Here is a 20,629-nt window from a genome sequence, read left to right on the forward strand (position 1 = left end):
TTCTATTCCATGAATATCGTCAACACCAGATCTTGATTTCGTACCCGATATTAACCGTCCCGAGTGGCTTGCATTAGTGGACTTTTGAGCATCATCCATGTACGTCATCTTCACGTGTGGCTGAGATCTCGCTGATCAAGAGCTAATTCAAGTTAAAAAAAAAACGTCATGGGTCTTCTTGCTTCCAACAATCATCAACTTCATCTCAGCCACTTAGAGCATCGCGTTCCAATGCCGCGCTCACTATCTGCCGTCTCGTCGCTCGAGATCCGAGATCTTAATAGAGATCAGATCCGCTTTTATCATCCTGGCTACTTGAAACCGCTGAACCTTCTTTTTTGCCTCCCGCGTGTCGACTACAATACGACAGAGGGGGCTTTTGGTGTGCACTATTTGACGGCCCTTACAGCGTGCCAGATCGTCGCGAATAATGCTTTTGAGAAAGGGTACCTAGCGAGAGATGAGAGAGGAAAGGATAGAGTATCTGAAGACGAGACGATACTGCTGCAGCGAGACTACTGGTTCTTCGTCGAGGGCGATGGTAATGGAAAAGCCTTCACTCATATGACTGGGCATCCTTACTAACACTTATCAGATCGATATGCAATTGTTCCAAGCTTCAGAGACTGGCAATTTCCCCATGACAGACTACCTGAATGGTGGAGTGTCCCAACCTCTAGAACATCACTCTATGCAAAGAGGTGTGCCATCACAAACACCAGCTATGCCTTTACATGGGCGCACCTGATCCCCAGAGAAGAACAAAGTTGGTTCAGCAAAAATGGCATGGGTCTCTACGGTGGTGGATCACATACCATCGATGACCCTCACAATATTCTACCGCTCAAGGCCGACCTCTACGTATGCTTTGATCAAAGCGTTTTTGCTCTGATTCCAAAGCAAAGCGGTCAAGCAAATGGAGTTGAAGCAAACAGCCAATATGTTCTTCATGTACTTGACGGAAGGGAAGCAGAGTTCACAGCCTTGTATCAGAACCGTCCCGTCGAGACGTTAGTTGAAGGAAGCCGAGAATATCTCTTTGCACGTTTCGCCTGGTCCATCTTCTCATTCCTAAAGCCCTTCCTTACATCCGGCGTCGGGCGGAGGGTTGTCAGATTCCGCCTCAGAGCTTCCGATGACGATGCTGAAGAGGAGCACCTCATCTCGGAGATGCAGAATGTCTTTCTCGACTCTAGAAAGCTTGAGTCGTTATATGGAGGTGGACACCGACGGAAGACGGTATCTCTGGAGGATTCTTATGTGGATGTTGAGGATGAATGGGATGATGAACATCCAGGACGGACTGAGATGGAAGGGTAGTGTGACTTTTTATGAACTATGTATTTGGTCAGCGTGAGGCGATTGCTAATGATTTGTCTGATTTAGGAGAAGAAGGCGGTAGTCTTATATGGCGGTGCTTGTTTGAATTGGCTGCAATGAAATTGATGATTTATGAGTTCGTTGCTGTATCTGTGATGTCCCTTTCTTTCTATCAAATTTTACTACGCGTCTAGGAAACAAATCGTCACCGACCTGCTACCTAGTTGTCCCTTCCCTCATCATTTTCTTCCCTGTTGGGTGCTGCCGTATATGCAGGTCTCAGGCCAGCACCCCGCAATCTCCTTGGCTGGTGATATGATTACCCTTTTCGACAGTGCTAAAACCAATAGACAGCGCATAAGTATATTCTCATTGGCTCTAAAAGTATGATTGAAATCCAAATATTGAATATTTAAAAAGCCATCCTAATCTCCCTCTTTCAAATATATTATTTTCTCAATTCTTATTCTTGTGCCGTAACTGCCAGGGGAACTCTGGTTTTTGCGTTATATCAACTCCTGAAGACTCCAGTGGGGGCTGCCTAGCGGTTTTATCATGCTGCTTTAAATGTTGGGGCAAAACACAACCAGAAGACCTTCAGCCTTCAAGACCGACAGACTCTGTTACCGCAGCAAGCAATCCATTGACCCCGGGCTCGGAAGCTACGCAGCAACGTGCTTCAACGCCACCTCCTACTGGCGATCCTATTTCTCAACAAGTTAAGACGGATGGGCCAACGTCTGCAATCGTTGTTAATGAGTCAAGTTCCTCCGTACCAAATTCTGATCAGATATCTCTAAAAACAAAGCCTTTTGGAGCACAATTGCATTTGTGGCAAGAAGCTTACAATGCGGTGGAAGAGAACACCCAGAAGTGGATTGACGAGAATGTCGGAGTGTGGCCCGACAACACCAACCCTTTCCCTGAACCAGTGGACCTGGTTCGCAGCAGCGAAGAGAAACATGATGAAAAGGCCTGGCAGTTTGGGCACGGCGGTCGCCCCATTTTGCTGAGGGATTACACGAATAATGTTAGCTCTTGCTTGACTGCAATCGGAGACATTGCTATCAACTTTGCTCCTGCACCGTCCCCGACTGTTTGGAATGCTGTAAAAGTGCTTCTCAAGGTGAGTCCCAATATGTGTAGTTGGACTTCTTTGAAAAGGTCACCTATAGTTTACAACTTTATGTTTCTCCTAGTCTATAATCACAAGATGGCCGGCTAATGGCGATCTGGCGAACGTGTTCCAGTGTGAGGACCTTGCGTCCATTATGGGATGCACGGATATGGTTCTGTGTCTCGTCAGGCGCGGCACAATATACGAAGAAGTTTATCTTCACGATCGTCCTCTTTCTCCTATCCAAGACGACCTGAAGACGAAGCTGGTCAGTTTGTATAAAACCTGTTTGGAGTTTCTTACTCTTGTACACCAAGAGGTGAAGCAAGGAAACTTGAAGCGGTTTCTTGAAGCTCTTCTAGATCCAGGTCACGGGGAGAAACGCGTTTCAGATGTGAAAGAACTTGAGCAAGACTTAGAAAACACCGCTCGAGCTTACGACACTGTTGTGAATCTGGCCAGAAGCAAAAAGCACCGCGAAGATTGAGGAGTCTACAACTGCCGCTGAGTAGAATCGATAATACAGTGACTACTGTGCTTGCAAAGCTGGACGAAGCCGAGAGAATCAGGGTTATGGAGTACATCAGCACGATACAGGTTGGTAGCCATCACAACGAAAAATGTAATAGCAGAACCGAAGGCACTTGCGAGTGGTTAGTAGGCCATGACAAGTTTCGGTCCTTCGAAGCTACGGCATAAACCATAAGGTAGGATATTTCACACTCGATAACGCCAGCAATAACGACACAGCGATAGAAGAGGTTGGGAAGGCGCTCAGTTTCGAGTATAAAACTCGGCGATTACGCTGCTTTGGCCATATTCCTAATTTCGCCGTTAAAGCACTACTTTTTAGCCATAATTCCGAGGCCTTCGAGGATAATATCCAATAGAACGAGACCCTTAATGCGAAGGCCTATGAGCTATGGAGATAGAAAGGACTAGTTAGAAAACTTTATAACCTTATCTTCTAGACCTATTACTTAGACTGACTTACTAATCTCCTCTAGTCTCTTTAGCTTACCGCATATAGCAAGTCTAATAATCTGGTGTTTTGAGTAAAGAAACCTCTAGATGTTATTATTAATGTGGTTACCTGTTGGCTTTCCTCCTTTTATATAATTTAGCGTGCCTTTCTCTTAAAGGATTTCCTTGAGGACCTTTGGTATAAGTAGAAGAGTAAATGGGAGGGGTTGGTATTAAGGGGAAAGAAGTTAAGTAGTAAGATCCTGCTTTACCTCAGGGATAAGAATAAACTTAAGGAGAAGGACCAGGCTATTATTTTTTTTATTTAATAAGGTCCTTTAATACTTTGAGCACGTCTTGATTACTCTCGAAGGCGATGGTCAGCAGTGCAAGCGGAAGGAAGGATACATTGGGGCATATGGATACCGTCCAGCTCAAAACCTGATATCATTGGCTCAAGTCCTGACGTAGATCACAATGCTATGGAACCAACAGGGATACCGTCCGGTCCAAGCCCTCCTCTTATTGGTTTTACACCCAGCAAAACGACTAGGGTGTAACGATATTTCGTAAGCAGCCTCTCTGAGCTTGGACCCCGCTTTCGTCTCGACACCGAGTTGGATGCATTCTTTTACATATTATCTGGCCAGAGATGAATTAAAAATGGTTATATGGGTATAAATAATTTAAGTACTTATTTCTCTACCATTGGATATAAGCATTTATGGATGCATCGTTGTGGTTGAATTTTGGCAAAATAAAATGCCTCTGTCGACTACCCGCGCGAATTCCACTCCACCATCTCCTAGGACTCAAGCCCGGGGGGAGCTAGATTCACATGTCCTATGATATATAACTTTTAACACTAACCGGGAACCGTTCAGGGTGTTTTTTGACTCCAATTATATTCACTTTACGTCTTTAAGTTGTCAGACATTACGTGCATTCGGTCCATTGATCCAGATTGATATATTCATGTTGTGTTTTTTCTTTTTTTCTTTTTTCCTTTTTCATTCTACCCCTTGGAGATTTTACCATTTCGTCTGTAATCTTAAAGCATCCCTGGTTGCATGTGAGGCCCCAGCACCTGTTCAACATAAGCACGCTGAGTGCGACAGATAGCCTTTGTCCTTTCGCGAACTGGTCCACAACATTGGACATTGACGTTGGGGAACTATTTTGCGAGTTTAAATACGAGTCTTAATGAGCTCTGATTGCGGGTTGGCCTCCAGAGAGTTCTGTGGCGTCTTGGAAATCCAGGGTCTATGGAGGACATCGAATCGATATATTGAGACCTGAGGGGGCTCAGCGAGCCACATTCAAGCCCCCTCGGTAACTTTCAGTATGGATATGCGCTTATGGCTCATTGAACATTCTAGCCGATCGCCGCCTGGGCGCGACGTCGGATTTTTCTTGCGATGGGCCTTCAAGTTCAATTTTAACAATTCCTTTCAAATCGCGACTCAAGGTATAAAATGCGATTTTGCAAGCACTTCGTATCACATATGTCACAGATAACCTAACAATACATAATGGCCCTGGATGATGGATAGTACGTTCACATGCCGTACTTGATTTAGAGTTCTCAGCATTGCTGCTGCGTGTCAACTCGTCATAGTCAATACCAGTCTGCTGAGGAATTGGAGGGTTGGCTGACGGTCTCGTAAGGTGCCGCATCGTGACGGCTAATACCGCTGCAAGTCGGTTCTAGGGACGGAATATTGACAGCCTTCTGCCTGACGCCTCACAATCGGCCGGCCACCTTCCGAATAAAGGCCAACACCTCTAACTAGCATGTACAAGTGCGTTATTTAGCTGAAATTACAGTATGTTTCCTAACACTTATATTGTGGCGGAATCGAGGCTACATAAGACGGCCAGCTAGTTTCTGAATCAGACAACCACACTCAGCCAGATCCATAATATGTGTAGTATTTTGGATAAAGTTTTTGAATAGCCTTTATGCTTTCGCATCTGCCGTATTACACACAGTAAACAACACACCGTTGTCACGGGCCTTCGTACAAGTGTGCACTCAGCACAGAAATCAACCAGTGCACTCCAGCTTCTTCTGGGACTGGGGTCCTAGCTTCAGGCCTTTAGGTAATATGTTTCAGAACAAGTTGTACCGGAACCAGTGTGCATCATAGATTTCTCTGACGCTCTTCTATTGTGCCTCGCGGCACCGTGTTTGTTGGACTTGTCTGTTTGACTTGTATGCATAACTGCCGCCGGCAGTTGCAAGCCCGAGTTCAATGTGACGATGGTCATTCTCTGCATATTGTACATAGTTTCGCCGTACGGACCGGGATTGGTTGGTCAAAACGGCAACCGCCTAGGACTGAAGAGCAGTCAACCGGCAGGAAGGAATGGGGCTAGCGGAAACAGTAATATTTAGCCACCGAGGAAACATAGCCTGGGAAACCCCTACCAGAACGAATGGGAGCTTTTGGCTTGGTGACTGAGGTGCATCGTCAGCTGAGATTATGATGGCATATTGACGTGTTACCTATCGTCCGCCTTTGATTTTACACGTAGCGTATTACTTGATAACGAGATGCCTGAGGCTTCTAGTCAAGAACATACGATATTGTGTGCGTATAAGTATATCTCTTCTGGCTGTCAGTGCTTCTAACGAACGTTAAACAATTATTTTGTGCTCATCACATTGCGTATATTTTAAACTCTCTAGCTTGGACTATTTACACTTGCCGCAATGCCCGTTGAAAGCTATGGTGTCTGGAAGGCAAAGCCCGTCCGCTACACCTACGAGGATAGGCACCAAGATCCGGTGTCGCCACATCTGTCGCTCTTCTTTACCGACGATGAGGGCACAGAGGGTCGCGCTGCTATCAACATCAAGTCTGGCGATCACACGGAGTCCCGCCTCGCATACTGGACGCTCCCTCACTTCACTCATCCCATTACCGAGAAGCTCGCCGTGCTCAATGACAGCTTCCAACTCCTTGCTGGCACATCCGAGCAGGGACCTGGGGGCCTTGCGCTGGACTATATCCGTGGTAATCTCTTCCGCCGGAGCGACGGCCGCATTCTGGAACATGACGTTGAAGGCCCAGACAACGACATCCTTGATGAGTTGAAACCTATTCTCGATCGTGCAATCTCGGCCGATGCCACGGTGTATATCTATGGCTCCCGCTTTAGCAATGGTGAGGGTATACATAATATACACATGAACCAGGGGAGCTCACGACGCTGGAACCGGGATAACGGAGTCTTCCAGGATGGCGGGCTTATCTGCAGGTTCGAGGACCATTGGGAGGCAGTCTTCATTGCCTTCGCATCCCAAGCTGTCCATACCGAGGATGGCCCCGACGACAGCGGTCAGCCACTGCCAAGGACCGGATTCATGACGTGGGCAAGACTTTTGGCACCCAGGCGGACTGGTGAGGACCGGGATGATGATGACCTTGCCGACTCGCCGGTGTTTATTACCCAGGCTCGTGTCAACCCACCGGGGCGAAATCAACAGCCGGGAGCTGCCCCAGAAACCATCACGCTGACCAACCGCACAAATCAGAAGTTGGACCTCAGCAAGTGGAAGGTTCTCAACACGACTGAACAGGCTCAGGAGGTGCCATCCGGCCTGCATATTGCCGCCGATGGCACCGTGACGGTGGAAATGCCACATGCTCCGCTCTCTAACCTGGGCGGTACCATTACCCTTCTGAATGCGCAAGGAAGAAAAGTCCACGGTGTCAGCTATACGAAGGCTCGGGCTCAAGGAGACACGGTCACCTTTGAATAGTTAGTAATTATCGCATTGTGGCTAACCAGCTTTAAAATCGCTATCTCAGTTCTTAAGTCTAGCTACAGAATGGATATTTACGTTTGAGAAATTAAGTATTTAATTGGCACTTGCTATTTTTGCTAAACATTAAGCTGGATCCGGCCCGCGTCCAGTTCAGGGTTAGTTTACGTGCCATGGTCAGCAGTACAGAGATTGAGGTTATGGTACTAAATTTGGTTAGGACTAGAGCAGTGCGTAATAATCCACTTGTCAGTGACGAAAGTCGTATAGAGCAAGGCTGAACCCCTTTGTAGGCTCTGGTTTTTTTTATCCTGTACTTATTAAAGTAAACCTATGAATGCTTCTAGCTTAATACAAGATGCATAATAAGCAAGTGCACTAATTACTTTTCCTGCCCTACTACTGTAATATGGTCTGTCTGTAATTTAACGGATTACATAGAATCTGGCCTATGCACATATTAAGGCTCTTCCAAATACAGGCAAGATCCTCCAAACCCACGTGTTTTTTTGTTCAAATCCCAATTCCCCAACCGTGCATGTTAGCAAGGTCTCCCCTAGGGGGCCGGGAGACCAGCCCCCCCTGCCTGCCCTACTGTATCCAGATGTGGAGGCGTTTCCCCAAGGTCATCAGTTTCGACAACGCATACAACACGAACCGCTTCAAGTTGCCACTCTTCCAAGTTACAGGACAGACCTGCTTAGGACTGTCTTTAACGCCGCATTCGGGTTAATCGACAACGAGAGGTTTAAAGAATTCCAGTTCCTTATAAACGGTGTACGCATGCTCCTCGACCGATATAGCATCTAGACCCCCGATGTTATCATTACCGACTTTGATGACCAGATGAAGAAGGCACTGGGGGTTTAGTTTTAAGACGCCTAGCAGCAGCTTTGCATCCACCATATCAACTCCAATGTAATACTGCAGTTCAAACGGAAGTGGGGTCACTCATTCCGTCTGGCCGTAAAGAGTGCCTCTATTCTGACAGCCACCAGAATCCTAGTCTCCTTACTCGGCTCCGAACGCACTTCGACGATATTCAATGTATCAATAGAGAAGAGTGGGATGAGGAGTAGTACATAATATGCTCACCTCGCGGCTTTGAGTATACACTGAAAGAAAAGCAATGGGCTCAACTTCAGGTATCACTCCTGAAGTATATTTCTCAGAAGGACAGCACGGACTTGATGGGCCGCCTCAAGCTGGCTGATGATGAAGTTACTAAGTCTAAAAAGGGTCAGTAAACATCTGGATGATCCATTCCTCGAATGCTGATGCTTTTCCTTAAGGTAATGGCGGTACAAAGATACTTCTACTGGACCCCGTTATCAGTCACACATAAACGAACCCGCAAAGAGATTATGAGGACGAACAGGGTCTTGATATTGACGATTTCATCCCTGATAAAGGGAAAGGACTTATTATGTTCCTTTACGGGAAGTTCGATGCACCATCGGACAACGTCAATCTAAAAATCAAATAGGTCCTCCAGGAGTCGGAAAGACATCGGCGGCTGGAACCGTCGCCATGGTCACGGGCAAAGCATGTTGAGTCCAACCCCGGGAAGATCTTTGCTCTGGCAACCAAATGGCAAGCAATTTTGCTTCTGTACGTATTTCGTTATTGCATCAAATTTAGGGTTTTATTAGCCTCTTCAGCTAACTCAGACTCAGTGACGAGGCCGATGTATTCCTAGAGAGCGGTGGGCCAGGCAATAAAGTTCTGTCGACAGACAGGAATGCACTAGTATCAGGTATGCAAACCGGACTGCAGAGTCGACAGAGATCTTACGCATCAGAGGGACGACAAAGCTTTGGGAGAGAAAGAAGCCGCCAACCATTAGAGAATCATCCTTGGTGGAAATTGATGCCGCATTCGCTCGGACCTTGGGGCTTTCTGATGGACAAGAGGTCACTGTTGCATTGCATTTGGAATCGCCCTTGGTGGACACCGTCAATATCGAGCCTCTTACGCGAGAGGACTGGGAGATCATCGAGCTTCACGCCAGCTTCTTGGAGTTTAGTTTGATCAGACAAGTTCGCGCTTTGCCCAACTCAGGCTACAATAGCTCCGGGGGTTCAGGCCATTCAGATCACCCTATCACCCTGGCTACTACCTTAGGAGAAACCCAAGCCACGTTTGACCCATCCGCGCCGTCTTGACCATATCTGGGATTAACCTTGGCCTGGAAAGTTGGTTGATGGAGAATCGACACAGATACCCGACTGATTCCTTTCAAGAGCGCGGTGCGTCGCGTATTGCTGTCTACCCGGATCTTGAAGCCTTCATTCTCATCTTGTTGGTGATTAAACAGATCTGGGCAGCGTGCTCGATCAACTCCTCAGAGAAATAGGTTGATTTGGGGGGCTTCACGGGCCCTGCCATTGCTGCCTGCTCGTGAGTGGCTACGAGAAGGCCCCTCTCTCCCCATTTTGGTGCAATAATGATTCTGCGTTAGGGTCCAGTTTAACAAATGGTGAGTTTGGATCAGGATGGGGAGAAACGAGCTTGAGATTTGCTGTTGTGGAATGGCAAGATGCTCCAGACAACCGTCACGCTGCTTTATCCTCCTCACTGTGTAGCGTTGGTATCCGAGGGCATGGTTGGAGTCCCCATTAAGATCGAGGCTGCCCCTGGAGAACAGGCCTCAGCTACTCAAAAGGCTCATGTTTACCCATTCAAAGGTAGCGCGACGGAATCGACAGGCGCTCCCAAGCTTGGGCCCAACGTGAAGCAAGGCCGCCAGGACGCTGAAACATCCATCCTCAACATGTACAAGTAACCCAGTACCTTCCGGGGTCTTCTGGACGACCCTATCACAGACGGCATGATCTTGGGTCCCCTTTCTTCGACCTCTATGCTTCCTGATTGGACTGGCGGGATACTCCGATTTGATGCCACCTTGACTCAGCCTACAACACCCTTTTGTAACTGGTTTCTTAGTTCAGGTCGATTATCCTCCATCGAAATTGAAAAGCAAATCCCCTCGCCAAATTCGAATTCCAACAAGAGCCTCTTTGATGAATCAGTTCCAGTTCTTGCTGGCGTTGAGGACATCGTCACTGACCTCAAGTCACACTTGTTGCATGAGTCTTCAGTATTGCTCATAGGGGTCCCCGGCACAGGAAAAAGCTCCGTCAGTTTATTGATTGGGCATCAATCGAGATCTGAGCACTTGTTTCACAGCATATACATATCTTGCCAAAGATGTCACCAAATGAAGAGCGCATTGCTACTATCAGAGACACACTTGAACAATCCTTCCCTCAAGCAGCCTTGAGTGCAAGACTGGGCGGCCGTGCCCTGGTAATACTGGAAGACGTCGACAAGTTGTGCATTGTTGAGACTGAGCTTGTGTGAGAGGCGATAATGCGCGCTCGAAGCAGATGATTGAAATGATTGCTTCAGTCATAAAACGACATTCTGTGCTGGTCGACGGGGTAGCCGTGCTCGCGACTGCCCAGACGAAAGAATCCCTGCACAATGTCATCATCGGGAACCATGTGTTCCGTGAAACCCTTCCTTTGGGTGTCTCTAACAAGGTGTGTAGGAGGAAGATCCGGGAGACGGTGATACAGCAAGGCACAGTTACCGAGGATGATGATGAAGAAAGGGATGTCAGCTCTAATTGCCCAGAAACAGCTGACGGTACCCAACCAGAGAACTCCAGTGGATCATGGATGGATGTTTTCGGGTCTATAGAGGCAGTTCCAGTAGCCAATGCTACCCCTCCGCACACGTTCAATCCTGATATAGACTTTGCGGATCTTACGAATATCACGGAAAGTTACATGCCCCGAGATCTTGTTCTGTTTGTAGAACGAGCAAAGTATGTTGCTTTGGCCCACCTCATAGCACACAGTTCGGAGGATGGCAACAAGATGAGTGTCCTTCTCACAAGAGAACATTTCGAGGAAGCCCAGAAGGGATCTACACTGTTCGCATTACGAAACATGTCTCTTGGAACATAAACTACGACAATTGACTCTATTGGCGGCATGACAGAAACCCTAGAGTGCTTTTGGGGACCATTGAATACCCGACAAGGTACGCCCCTATCTTCGCGCAATCCCCACTTTGACTACGCTCTGGTTTGCTTCTCTACGGATACCCAGGATGTGGAAAGACTCTGCTAGGAAGTGCTATTGCTGGCGAGTTCGGACTGAACTTCATCTCCGTCAAGGGCCCGGAGATTCTCAACAGGTATATTGGCGCGTCTGAGAAGTCCATTCGGAATCTATTTGAGCGAGCAACTGCCTCAAAGCCCTGCGTTCTCTTCGACGAATTTGATTCGATTGCACCGAAACGAGGAAGTGATTTTACTGGAGTGACAGACCGTGCTGTCAATCAACTGTTGACTCAGATGGATGGCGTCGAGGGCTTATCTGGCGTTTATGTCCTTGCTGCAACATCCAGGCCCGATCTTATAGATCCTGCGCTGCTCCGCCCCGGCCGCCTTGATAAGTCGCCCTTATGTGATTCGCCACACCTGGACGACAGAATTGATATTCTTCGATGTCTCTTGAAGAAACTAAGGCTTGATGAGGATCTCGAAGGAGAACTCGACAATAGACTGAGGGACGTCGCTTCGAGGACCCAAGACTATTCAGGAGCCGACTTACAGGCCCTTATCTCTAACGCGCAGCTTGAGGCTATTCACCAGTATCTGGGAGACATGGATACAAGTGTTAGTTCAACAAAGACCAATGGAAAATCTCGGGTCCAAGCGTGTCGGAAGCCTAGTATTGTACACTTCTGGTATGGTGCAGAACAAGACCGACTGTACTCCGATGCCAAATCCAGCGATCGGCGCACGCAAATTAGGAAACTTGCTGGGTATGAAGAAACGATTGTGAAGCTACGTTCCAAGGGCAAGTCAAGCCGACGAGGAGTTCATGGCGAAGGAGATTAGAAGTCAGATGACAGAGCGTCACATAAGCCAGAAATTCTACTTGCTCAAGGGCATTTGGAGAGGAGCTCACGTATTTCACGGGCGGGTATCAAAGCTGATGAGAAACAGCGATTGAGTTTAGTTTATAATGAGTTTGTCGGTGGAAGGTCCGCTGAGCTACGGAATGGTCAAGGAGAAAACGCCGTCGGGAGTAGGGGAACCCTGATGCGAAGAGAAATATATTTGGTTGGAATCCAAGGAAGCTTGAAATGTTGCTTTTATTGAAGAGTTTGCTATTTAATTGTCATTCACCTTTCATGTTTGACTAAGACTTCACTGTTACAGATTCCACCATGACAGTTGTTCTAGATTCGGCTATGCTTTGTCTACATCTTTTCGCTCATGATAAGATCCATAGAGCTTTATTTAACCTGGTAGAAATCCCAATCTGAACGGCGGTTAGAACAGCACGGACAATAGTACGACCCGCCCGAGAATTCTCCCCAGAATATATTGCTGCATGACGGGCAGTTGTACTGGTGCACTGATCCCGACGACCTGCCACAAAGACAAGGGATAAGATCGGCTGTGAAATGGGGCGTCGCCCTCATGAGTTCACAAAAGCCATCCTTGCCGATCAACTTGTCGATGTTATTACTGGCAGTTTCCACGACAATATCACGAAGTCCTGGGAGGGCCGAGTCATAGACAATAGTAACAGCCATTGGAAAGTCATCCATGCTCCATCCAGTGGTTACCGCAATCTCGAACTTCTTCTTTGACTCCGTCATGAGGGCAGGAATATCGTACTTGTCGGCAATCTGCCACATCTGGGCGTCAAAGACCATGGAGGAAGTCCCACAAGTGTTGCTGTACTCGAATGAATAGATAAATCGGAGCATTGCTTCAACGACACTTGGGTCGAAATCTTTGATGTCGATCTTTCTCTCGGAACTCTCCTACATACTATAAGCGGAAGGCCTTTCATCGACCTGGGGAGCATGATGTACCTTCCAGTCGCCATTCAGCGCCTTGGCGAAGCATCTCGAGTGGGCAGACAAGATGACCCGGTGAGCCTTGAACTCTTGACCGTCGCAGGTAACAATAACGTCCGAGAGCGCATCACTATTGTGGTACCTAAGCATATGTCAGAAGGCATGGCTGACGTATCAGTAGATAGTCTTGCTCTTTAAGAGACGCGAGGAATTCCTCAACTCCTTGAGGCGCCATCGTAAGGCGAGGTGGGGTGTTTGGGGATATGCTAGATGAGGGGCCAGTTTTTTCAGCTTTGACACTAACGAGTTTCTTCTTTTTCATCTCAAAAGGACTTAACAAGTGCTGTAATCGTTTGAAGGGAGGGGATGAATAAATAGGAATGAGAAACCCAAATTTCATACGTATTCCTAGCTGCCTATATGTGAATACCCGAGCTGCCACCCGAGTGGTTGGCCTCCCGCATAAGTCATGGCCGGCCTCCTACAGATGGCAAATAATCACTTGACTTATCAGGCTCGTTGAACATCTAATCATCAGCGTTGTGTCTCACAATGACGCATCGCACTGCTTACTTATGCGTCGACTGTTTACAAGCACTGATATGCTGTTTTGGTGTGTAATGATTCATGCTCTCCCGGACGTGTGTTTTGGGGATATCAGATGGGTAACCCTAGCTACAGGAAACGTGCCTTAGTTCCTCACTTCAGCAATATTTCTTAAATTAATAGTCAAATCTCTCGCAATAGGTTCTGTTTCTCCCATGACCATCACCTGCTACTTCTGCATAGTACTGTATGCAAAGTCGCGAGTTTGTTGGCGTCATATGGATCGATTGGATCAGAGCCTCCGTACGACCTATATGATTGGAAGATAAATAGTGGGGTTTCTGCCTGCAGGATTGGCGCTTACCGCTCACTCCCTCTGCTTTTGTTGAAGACTCATAACTTTTTGAACAGACTTGTTAATCCCAAAATTGCTTTGCACAACATTCACTTGATGGTAATTTGCTCGATCCACTCCTAGATATCTATTTCGAGCTCTGTATCTTCAGTCTTCAAAGCAATCCGGTCATCCTTCTGATCAATCAATCAGGCGTCCCAACACTAAGATGACTCAGACTGAACGAAATCCGCGCTCCAGAGCTCAGGATGATACATCGAATGCAAACCCCAAACTAGACAAATTTCATCTGTTTAGATATCTCCCGTACGATCTGAGGCATTCAATCTACGTCCTCGCTACCCCTCGTCGGGTCGTTCGTGTCGAGGAAGGGCCAGTTAATCCCAAGGAAAAGCGGGCTTGGGCCGAACAAGATTACGAGAGCTATTTCGACTATGCATTCGAAAAATTTTATAAAGAGATGCTAGTTGAAATGCAGGTTCCGAAGTTACACCCCGACCTGGCCGCCTTTGCACATAACTGGCGACACAGAATTCCATGGGCATCATATAATAACGGACACAAGCAGACATGCTTAGAAGCGTACGGTTTCACTTCAAATCAGCCTCTCCACGAACCTTGGCAGCCGTCAGGGGAAACACCACGCATTCCCACGGACTGGCTTGTCGACTATCCTGAACTCGCATTCGAATTGACCCGCAAATCTTGCTTGTACAGCGACGCCGAGATACCTGTGTTTTTGCATGTATGCTCAGAATCACGACAAGCACTCGTTAACTGGGGCTATCGGCTCTTCTTTGCGACTCGAACAACAGGTCCAAGGACTTGGTTTCACCCTGGCCGAGACCGTCTTTGCATCCCTCATACAGTAGAAGGCTTTCCTCGTACAGATGATAGACATTACGGATCTGGCCTTCCAGGAGAGGCTCACACGCCATATCCATGTCCTGAGCCTGGTCTGCTACTGTCAGGTTGTCACTGGGATATAGGTCAATACCGTGTGGATGATTTGAAACAAGTCAAGAACGTCATCCTCGAAAGGCCCTCGACGGGTACGGATCAGGACAAATTGGCCAATAAAATTCAGTCTATTCTTCCTCTACTTTCGGGTCTTGACGAGCTGTTGCTTGAGGACTGGGGACTGGAAGAATTTGGGTATTGGCTCTATCCATTCCGTGGTTCGCATGCTGTGGAAGTGAAGACACCTGCCAGCTCCGTCGCTTGCATCCCTGTTGAGGATATCGATGCTATAGGATATGCTTTCTGGGAGCGTTCCCGACCAGTTGATGAGGACAGGCTCGGGCCATTATGTTACACCGGGTACCGAAACAGCGATTTCAACGAATACTTGACTAGTCCGTCTCGATCTCAGCCTTACCATGTGGCATACGCCGAAGGGGTAAAAGCTCGGCTTCTTACATGGAGATCCGAGCTTACAACAGCCCAAGCTCAGAAACCGCGGATCCCTACCATTGTCCACGTCAATATCTGCCCAGACTCTTGCTCAGAGATTTACATGTCCAACAGGCATAGATTCTGGGAGGCCCTTAAGTCTCTTAGCGATGAGCAAATACAGGAACCGGACTTTCGAGCAAGGTTCTCACAACAGATGAATGATTGTCCGCCTCCTTTTAGGATCAAGTGGCGCGATCTAGAATGGGGCGTCGAGTGGCCAGAGACAGTTGAAACTGCCCGATTAATAGATTCAAGAGCGATCGATTGGCATATGGAAGGGACGCTTCAGGCTTGGTACTTGAATCACTCAGAGATCCCAGAGCCACAGTTTGTTAAACTGTAGCAAGTTGGTCCCTGAGGTATTTCACGAGAGCTGGCTGATTTCGTTCACCTCAACCATAACGCTTGGTTGCGCCGCAGCTCTTAGATGACCCAAAGGGCACTCTGATGCATGACACCTAGAGTTTACACTGATCCCATATTTGTAGAACCAATGAATAGAGGTGCGTAATATGCCACCCAGCGCTGTCTAATGATACGCTTTTGCCCCTTCACTGAGACTCCTAACGCTAAACCAAGATACCAACGCCTATCTTGCGACACTGTTGATCAGGGTCTTTACCTCCCATTATTGAACGTCGATCTTTCAGGCAAGCTATAATTTGGCCATTAGGCAAGAGTAATTGGCGACCTTGTACAGGTGTCATTGGATGGTTATTTATCTGGCTAAATCTATGTCTCGTCACCTGTCAGGCTGGCGCGTCATCTTTGCGGCACGGTTGATTAGGGCGTACCGTGTTAGGAAATCGGGGTCTAAGCTGATGTCACTGTGGCGATGACTTCGAATCGCTGTGTTTTGTGTTCATGCTTCGAGGACTTGTGGGGGAAACGATAATCGATGACATCGCCAAGGCATTTTTGATAATTGATGATATGGTTGTTTCTTTGATTGGAATCGATCACCACTTCCATTACCTATATAACAATGCCTTCAGCCTGCTGAAGTCGAACACGAAACCAAGAACATAAACACAAAGCTCTACGCCTTTACGACACTGCTTTCACAAATCCGCACTTAAATCATAACTACTATCTCATATCACTATCATAATAACATGGCTCCCAAGTGAGTTTTCTACCATCTATGAAATGCATGTCTGTACTAACACTCGCTCAGCTCCAAGCGCCGCTTCTCCCTCGGTGCCCTCTCTCCCGCATCCAGGAGATACAACAAGGTCATGAGCGACCGACCCGACAATCGTCGATCTATCGACACTACAGCTACTACTTCAACAATGGGCGGCATGCCTGTCATTGAGGTCGAGAACCATCTTGTTGACCCGGCGTATCGCTGGACAACTGCCAATCGAATTGGCTAGATCTGGCAAACAGCAGATCGTTTTCTGTTTGATGCGATAGCGCGATGATACCAATGTACATTAGTCTGTGATTGAATTTGAACTGTCTTTTCTTTGCCATGCTATGTTTTCTCGATGATATTGAAGTCGGATCACTGGAAAGCGGGCTCCGGCTTAGAGCCATAAGGAATAATTCTAACCATATGTCTCCTCTCATTATCCTGAAAATCAGGCACAGCAGAATGTGCCGTTCCCCTCTGATCCCAAACCACAACCGTGCCCTTCTCCCACTTAACCCTGCAGCTGAAGTCCATGCTTCGAATGTGATTCTTCAAAAACGACAGCAAGTGATCTGACTCCTCTGGTAGAAAACCTTCAACCTGGCGAGCGATCGTGGGATTAACAAATAATGAAGGTTTGCCAGTGACAGGATGTTTGATGACGAGTGGATGCGTGGCGTTGATCGCTTCTGCAAGAGCACGTTCTTGACCGACTCTTCGTACTTCACCTTCGGAGGCTGATGTGTGGTGAAGTTTGAGACCGTGAAGGGTTTCTCGAAATGCGGGGGAGAGAGCTTCGTATGCTGCTGTAAGCGAGGTGAAAGCAGTGTCGCCACCGCCTGATTCAGGAATCTCGAGGACCCAAAAGAAGGTGGTCGACGGTAAGTTTGGGGTAAATGTCTGGTCAATATGCCAGAGGTCATATGTCGTCCGAGGTCCTAGAAGTTTTCTCAAGTTGCCGCTGTACTCTTATCAATACGCCGGCCACCAATGAAGACATGTCATTGCTGAACTCACGTCTTCTCATCGGCATAGACAACGTGAAATTCCGGACCTGTACCTTTCGGATATCCCATCGTGGGATGCTGATGAAGCGGTCCATAATGCTTGACAATTTCCCTCTGTCTATCAAACCCTACATCCGCAAAATCCTGGTCCCTCTACCAAAAGTCAGCACTATCAATCCCCATCATGAAGTAAACTTACAAAAACAACGACGCCTCTTTCAGCAGCCAGCAAAGCCAACTCATCGAGACCCTCCCTCCCCAACGCACTAATCTGCACACCCCGGACTTCAGTGCCAATACGTGGGGTAATATTGATGGTCGTAGCGCCCTTTAGCAAATTCGCTTTGGCGGGATCAGCCCGAAGTCCTGGCTCTTCCGCTTCAAAGAGGGGCACAGCTACCGGTGCATTGTAGCCATCCGAGCGGGTAGGAAGATAAGCGGGATACAGCGGTTCAGACGACATTTTTGGCTTTGTTAGCGATTGATTTGGATGTGCAGGCTGCGTCTTAGATATCTCCGCCTTCGGATGGTGCAACCCGAGTTTATCGGGGCTCGTCCGATGGTTTTAACTAGAAGAGGAGATTTGGGGACTCGTTATTTGCAGGGCTGAAGACGTCAGCCGGGTGAATGTACCCGCTCTGTAGATCGAGCCAATTGTAACTGTTGTGATTCGAGATAAGCAGTGGGGGTAATCTCGTGGTGTTTCTGCTACATCGGACCCTTGATCAAGACAAACACGGTAGTTTACTGCTTGGCTCCGATCTTAGTATCACTGACTCGTGATCTTGCGATATTTATAGTCTAAGCTCGTCATGGCTGCCATTTTTTGCCTAGAATGATACTTGCCGGGGCTCTAGAACGTCTCTAGCCTAGAGTCAAAAGTGGCGGGCAGGAATGTTTTTAAATATTCTAGAGAACCCCAAGTGTCGATTATTTCTCAACTCCTCTTTTTACCTTTCGGCAGTCTTTGGAGCATCAAAGATGTCGACACCAGTGAATGATTCTGCCTCTGAAGAGAGGCAGAATGTCGCGTATGTAGAGTCGACGTCGTGGTTGGCCAAGATTCATCCGTATTTTAAGAATCCGGCTCATGTTTTGGTGCTCAAGCTTGACTGCTTGTTGCTGGTCTGGGCGTTCATTGCCGGTCTTTTCAACGTATTTATCTATGCTTTTCTGCGAACTGGATGATATTGACGACTCTATAGGATATGGACCAGTCTGCGACGACAGCTGCATATGTCTCAGGGATGAAAGAGGACCTCAAACTCTACGGCAATGAATTGGTGGAATTCACCACATATTTCTCCATCGGATATGCCCTTTTCATCGTGCCATCTCAGCTCATCCAGACTCGCGTTCGACCATCTCTGTTCCTCCCTCTATGTGAGATCATCTGGGGTTTATTCACACTCTTTACCTACAGAGCTCCAAATGCAAAGACTGTTTTTGCGCTGCGATTCTTCCTCGGAGTTTTCGAGTCTACGTCGTGGCCTGGCATCGTGAACCTGATCTTCAATTGGTACGACCACTAATCACAGCCTTGTAGCTTCAAAACTTGCTAACTTTCCTCTAGGTATCGTCCCGAGGAGTTGGGAAAGCGATTGGCGATCTTTGGCGTCAGCGGCGTCGCGGGAAACATGTTTCTCGGCATTGTTCAAGCCGCCCTCTACAGGAACCTCAACGGCGTGTCTGGCCTTGCTGGTTGGCAATGGCTCTTCATAATCAGCGGTATAATGACTATTTTCTGGGGTCTTGTCGGTCTTGTCATCATTCCAGATTCGCCTGCCATCACTCGAGCTCTCTGGCTCTCAGAATCTGAGCGAGAGCTTTGTCGTCTTCGAATGAGCGACAGCGGCGTCAAGACTTCCAGAATAATACCCTTCAAGACTTTGGTTCAAAAGATGAAACTACTTGTCCTCAGCCCACTCTCATACCTGTTTTTGGCAGGCTATCTACAGTTCGCATGGAGTCAACGCGCAAACGCCTATTTCCTCCTCTTTCTAAAAGGTCTTCAAAACGACGACGGAACACCCCGCTACTCAGTCTACACAGTCAACCTTATCCCGCTTGGTGGCTACGCTATAAGCATAGTCTGCAACATTGGTCTCAACGCCCTCAGTGATTGGAAGGCCTGGCGCTGGCAAGTCAGCGTTAGCGCCGCCACTTTACAGCTCATCGCTACCTCGGTTCTCTCCGGGTGGCCTGATTCGTGGAAGACCATCATGGCTTTCTATTTTCTCACTTTTGCTACGGCTGCTTGGGGCTATGCTCTCCTTGCGTGGTTGGCGGAGATCCTGAGGAAAGAGCCGGAAGTGAGGTCGATTTTAGTGGCTATCGCTGTTACACTTGTTTATGCTGGGCATGCTTCGATACCACTTCGGGCTTGGCGGGTTAGTGATTCACCCAGGTATCCTGTTGGTTTCCCGTTGGCTGCTGCATTTAGTGTTGGAAGCATTGTTGCCATTATGGGAATGTGGTTCTATGTGCGGAAATATCCTGATATTGTAACTTGGGGACTGGATCCAGAAGCTGCCAAGGTGCGTGGTGAGGAGGTTATTCCAAGCGATGATGACCAGAAGACACCCGTAGAGAGGAGCGATCGAGTTTAGGTTTTGATAGGGTCAACAATTAGGGCACTATATAAGCGATATTTTGATTTGTTTCATAACTGAAGCTCGTCTCATTGGTTTCAAGCAATAGCGAACCTATACAAGCTCACATTCAATGAGATTCGCAACACTAGCAACTCCACACTTCCAAAACTTGACTATCTTAAGATTCAACCCGCTTCCTTCAATCAGCTGGTACCAATGATCCTTTGTACGCTCCAGAGCCGAAAGCTGCGTCATCATGAGGATATCACCTGCTGTAGCCTCCCAGTACGCTCCCGTTCGTGGAATAACACATTCGAAGATAAGAAGTTTGCTATAACTAGGTTTCATGGCTTCTGTAAGACGAGCCAAGATCTTCTGGCATACGTAATCTGGCCATTCGTGAAGAATCGAGTGGATGAAGTATGCTCTTGTGCGTTTGACGGGCTGCTCTGTCAGGAAATCATGGGCCATTA

The 20,629-nt window shown here is 47.6% G+C and overlaps 13 protein-coding genes across 15 annotated transcripts; 10 read left to right on the forward strand and 3 right to left on the reverse strand.

Annotated features, from left to right (window-relative positions):
- The first annotated feature begins 15 nt into the window (after positions 1-15).
- On the forward strand, positions 16-1,496 carry FOIG_01875 (uncharacterized protein). Of its 3 annotated transcripts, XM_031198876.1 has the most exons (4): positions 21-99; positions 153-541; positions 596-1,316; positions 1,387-1,496. In XM_031198876.1, exons 2-4 carry the CDS (start codon positions 169-171, stop codon positions 1,400-1,402), a joined length of 1,110 nt encoding a protein of 369 aa, XP_031070913.1. In that variant the 5' UTR covers positions 21-99; positions 153-168; the 3' UTR covers positions 1,403-1,496. The 3 variants fall into 3 exon arrangements, with proteins under 3 accessions (XP_031070915.1, XP_031070914.1, XP_031070913.1); XM_031198878.1 differs by having other exon boundaries at positions 16-99; positions 596-1,496; XM_031198877.1 differs by having other exon boundaries at positions 18-541; positions 596-1,496.
- Positions 1,497-1,590: 94 nt separating this feature from the next.
- On the forward strand, positions 1,591-2,924 carry FOIG_01876 (uncharacterized protein; the record flags this gene model as incomplete). Its single annotated transcript, XM_031198879.1, has 3 exons — positions 1,591-1,630; positions 1,911-2,446; positions 2,520-2,924. 3 exons carry the CDS (start codon positions 1,591-1,593, stop codon positions 2,922-2,924), a joined length of 981 nt encoding a protein of 326 aa, XP_031070916.1.
- Positions 2,925-6,039: 3,115 nt separating this feature from the next.
- Positions 6,040-7,551, forward strand: FOIG_01877 (uncharacterized protein). The gene has a single exon (XM_031198880.1). The coding sequence runs from the start codon at positions 6,117-6,119 to the stop codon at positions 7,167-7,169; it is 1,053 nt and encodes a 350-aa protein (XP_031070917.1). The 5' UTR covers positions 6,040-6,116; the 3' UTR covers positions 7,170-7,551.
- A 750-nt stretch (positions 7,552-8,301) lies between these two features.
- FOIG_01878 (uncharacterized protein) lies at positions 8,302-9,337 on the forward strand (the record flags this gene model as incomplete). The annotated part of the gene is made up of 4 exons (XM_031198881.1): positions 8,302-8,331; positions 8,659-8,783; positions 8,849-8,928; positions 8,949-9,337. The coding sequence occupies 4 exons, from the start codon at positions 8,302-8,304 to the stop codon at positions 9,335-9,337; spliced, it is 624 nt and encodes a 207-aa protein (XP_031070918.1).
- A 374-nt stretch (positions 9,338-9,711) lies between these two features.
- On the forward strand, positions 9,712-9,957 carry FOIG_01879 (uncharacterized protein; the record flags this gene model as incomplete). The annotated part of the gene is made up of 1 exon (XM_031198882.1): positions 9,712-9,957. One exon carries the CDS (start codon positions 9,712-9,714, stop codon positions 9,955-9,957), a length of 246 nt encoding a protein of 81 aa, XP_031070919.1.
- Positions 9,958-10,382: 425 nt separating this feature from the next.
- On the forward strand, positions 10,383-11,146 carry FOIG_01880 (uncharacterized protein; the record flags this gene model as incomplete). The annotated part of the gene is made up of 2 exons (XM_031198883.1): positions 10,383-10,531; positions 10,726-11,146. The coding sequence occupies 2 exons, from the start codon at positions 10,383-10,385 to the stop codon at positions 11,144-11,146; spliced, it is 570 nt and encodes a 189-aa protein (XP_031070920.1).
- A 27-nt stretch (positions 11,147-11,173) lies between these two features.
- FOIG_01881 (adenosinetriphosphatase) lies at positions 11,174-12,087 on the forward strand (the record flags this gene model as incomplete). Its single annotated transcript, XM_031198884.1, has 2 exons — positions 11,174-11,222; positions 11,291-12,087. The coding sequence occupies 2 exons, from the start codon at positions 11,174-11,176 to the stop codon at positions 12,085-12,087; spliced, it is 846 nt and encodes a 281-aa protein (XP_031070921.1).
- A 326-nt stretch (positions 12,088-12,413) lies between these two features.
- FOIG_01882 (uncharacterized protein) lies at positions 12,414-13,437 on the reverse strand. The gene is made up of 3 exons (XM_031198885.1): positions 13,253-13,437; positions 13,077-13,203; positions 12,414-13,025 (listed from the first exon to the last, which is right to left on the reverse strand). The coding sequence occupies exons 1-3, from the start codon at positions 13,381-13,383 to the stop codon at positions 12,489-12,491; spliced, it is 795 nt and encodes a 264-aa protein (XP_031070922.1). The 5' UTR covers positions 13,384-13,437; the 3' UTR covers positions 12,414-12,488.
- Positions 13,438-14,004: 567 nt separating this feature from the next.
- Positions 14,005-15,965, forward strand: FOIG_01883 (uncharacterized protein). The gene is made up of 2 exons (XM_031198886.1): positions 14,005-14,061; positions 14,155-15,965. Exon 2 carries the CDS (start codon positions 14,171-14,173, stop codon positions 15,758-15,760), a length of 1,590 nt encoding a protein of 529 aa, XP_031070923.1. The 5' UTR covers positions 14,005-14,061; positions 14,155-14,170; the 3' UTR covers positions 15,761-15,965.
- Positions 15,966-16,532: 567 nt separating this feature from the next.
- FOIG_01884 (uncharacterized protein) lies at positions 16,533-16,796 on the forward strand (the record flags this gene model as incomplete). The annotated part of the gene is made up of 2 exons (XM_031198887.1): positions 16,533-16,543; positions 16,595-16,796. 2 exons carry the CDS (start codon positions 16,533-16,535, stop codon positions 16,794-16,796), a joined length of 213 nt encoding a protein of 70 aa, XP_031070924.1.
- A 40-nt stretch (positions 16,797-16,836) lies between these two features.
- Positions 16,837-18,156, reverse strand: FOIG_01885 (uncharacterized protein). Its single transcript, XM_031198888.1, has 3 exons — positions 17,762-18,156; positions 17,573-17,715; positions 16,837-17,516 (listed from the first exon to the last, which is right to left on the reverse strand). The coding sequence occupies exons 1-3, from the start codon at positions 18,023-18,025 to the stop codon at positions 16,928-16,930; spliced, it is 996 nt and encodes a 331-aa protein (XP_031070925.1). The 5' UTR covers positions 18,026-18,156; the 3' UTR covers positions 16,837-16,927.
- A 614-nt stretch (positions 18,157-18,770) lies between these two features.
- Positions 18,771-20,171, forward strand: FOIG_01886 (uncharacterized protein; the record flags this gene model as incomplete). Its single annotated transcript, XM_031198889.1, has 2 exons — positions 18,771-19,081; positions 19,136-20,171. 2 exons carry the CDS (start codon positions 18,771-18,773, stop codon positions 20,169-20,171), a joined length of 1,347 nt encoding a protein of 448 aa, XP_031070926.1.
- Positions 20,172-20,267: 96 nt separating this feature from the next.
- FOIG_01887 (catechol O-methyltransferase) lies at positions 20,268-20,627 on the reverse strand (the record flags this gene model as incomplete). Its single annotated transcript, XM_031198890.1, has 1 exon — positions 20,268-20,627. One exon carries the CDS (start codon positions 20,625-20,627, stop codon positions 20,268-20,270), a length of 360 nt encoding a protein of 119 aa, XP_031070927.1.
- Positions 20,628-20,629: the final 2 nt, after the last annotated feature.

The sequence above is a fragment of the Fusarium odoratissimum genome (genome assembly GCF_000260195.1).
Source record: "Fusarium odoratissimum NRRL 54006 unplaced genomic scaffold supercont1.2, whole genome shotgun sequence".
In the NCBI taxonomy this organism is placed as follows: domain Eukaryota; kingdom Fungi; phylum Ascomycota; class Sordariomycetes; order Hypocreales; family Nectriaceae; genus Fusarium; species Fusarium odoratissimum.

Bases quoted from the DNA above. Each gene is read 5' to 3' on its own strand.
- FOIG_01885 (XM_031198888.1), bottom strand. From the start codon at position 18,025: ATGTCGTCTGAACCGCTGTATCCCGCTTATCTTCCTACCCGCTCGGAT. The intron at 17,716-17,761 runs GTAAGTTTACTT...GACTTTTGGTAG, and splicing joins AAAGAGGCGTCGTTGTTTTT to AGGGACCAGGATTTTGCGGA. The intron at 17,517-17,572 runs GTGAGTTCAGCA...ATAAGAGTACAG, and splicing joins GTCTATGCCGATGAGAAGAC to CGGCAACTTGAGAAAACTTC.
- FOIG_01875 (XM_031198876.1), top strand. From the start codon at position 169: ATGGGTCTTCTTGCTTCCAACAATCATCAACTTCATCTCAGCCACTTA. The intron at 542-595 runs GTAATGGAAAAG...AACACTTATCAG, and splicing joins GTTCTTCGTCGAGGGCGATG to ATCGATATGCAATTGTTCCA.
- FOIG_01877 (XM_031198880.1), top strand. From the start codon at position 6,117: ATGCCCGTTGAAAGCTATGGTGTCTGGAAGGCAAAGCCCGTCCGCTAC.
- FOIG_01883 (XM_031198886.1), top strand. From the start codon at position 14,171: ATGACTCAGACTGAACGAAATCCGCGCTCCAGAGCTCAGGATGATACA.
- FOIG_01882 (XM_031198885.1), bottom strand. From the start codon at position 13,383: ATGAAAAAGAAGAAACTCGTTAGTGTCAAAGCTGAAAAAACTGGCCCC. The intron at 13,204-13,252 runs GCAAGACTATCT...ACATATGCTTAG, and splicing joins TTCCTCGCGTCTCTTAAAGA to GTACCACAATAGTGATGCGC. The intron at 13,026-13,076 runs GTACATCATGCT...TATAGTATGTAG, and splicing joins CGCTGAATGGCGACTGGAAG to GAGAGTTCCGAGAGAAAGAT.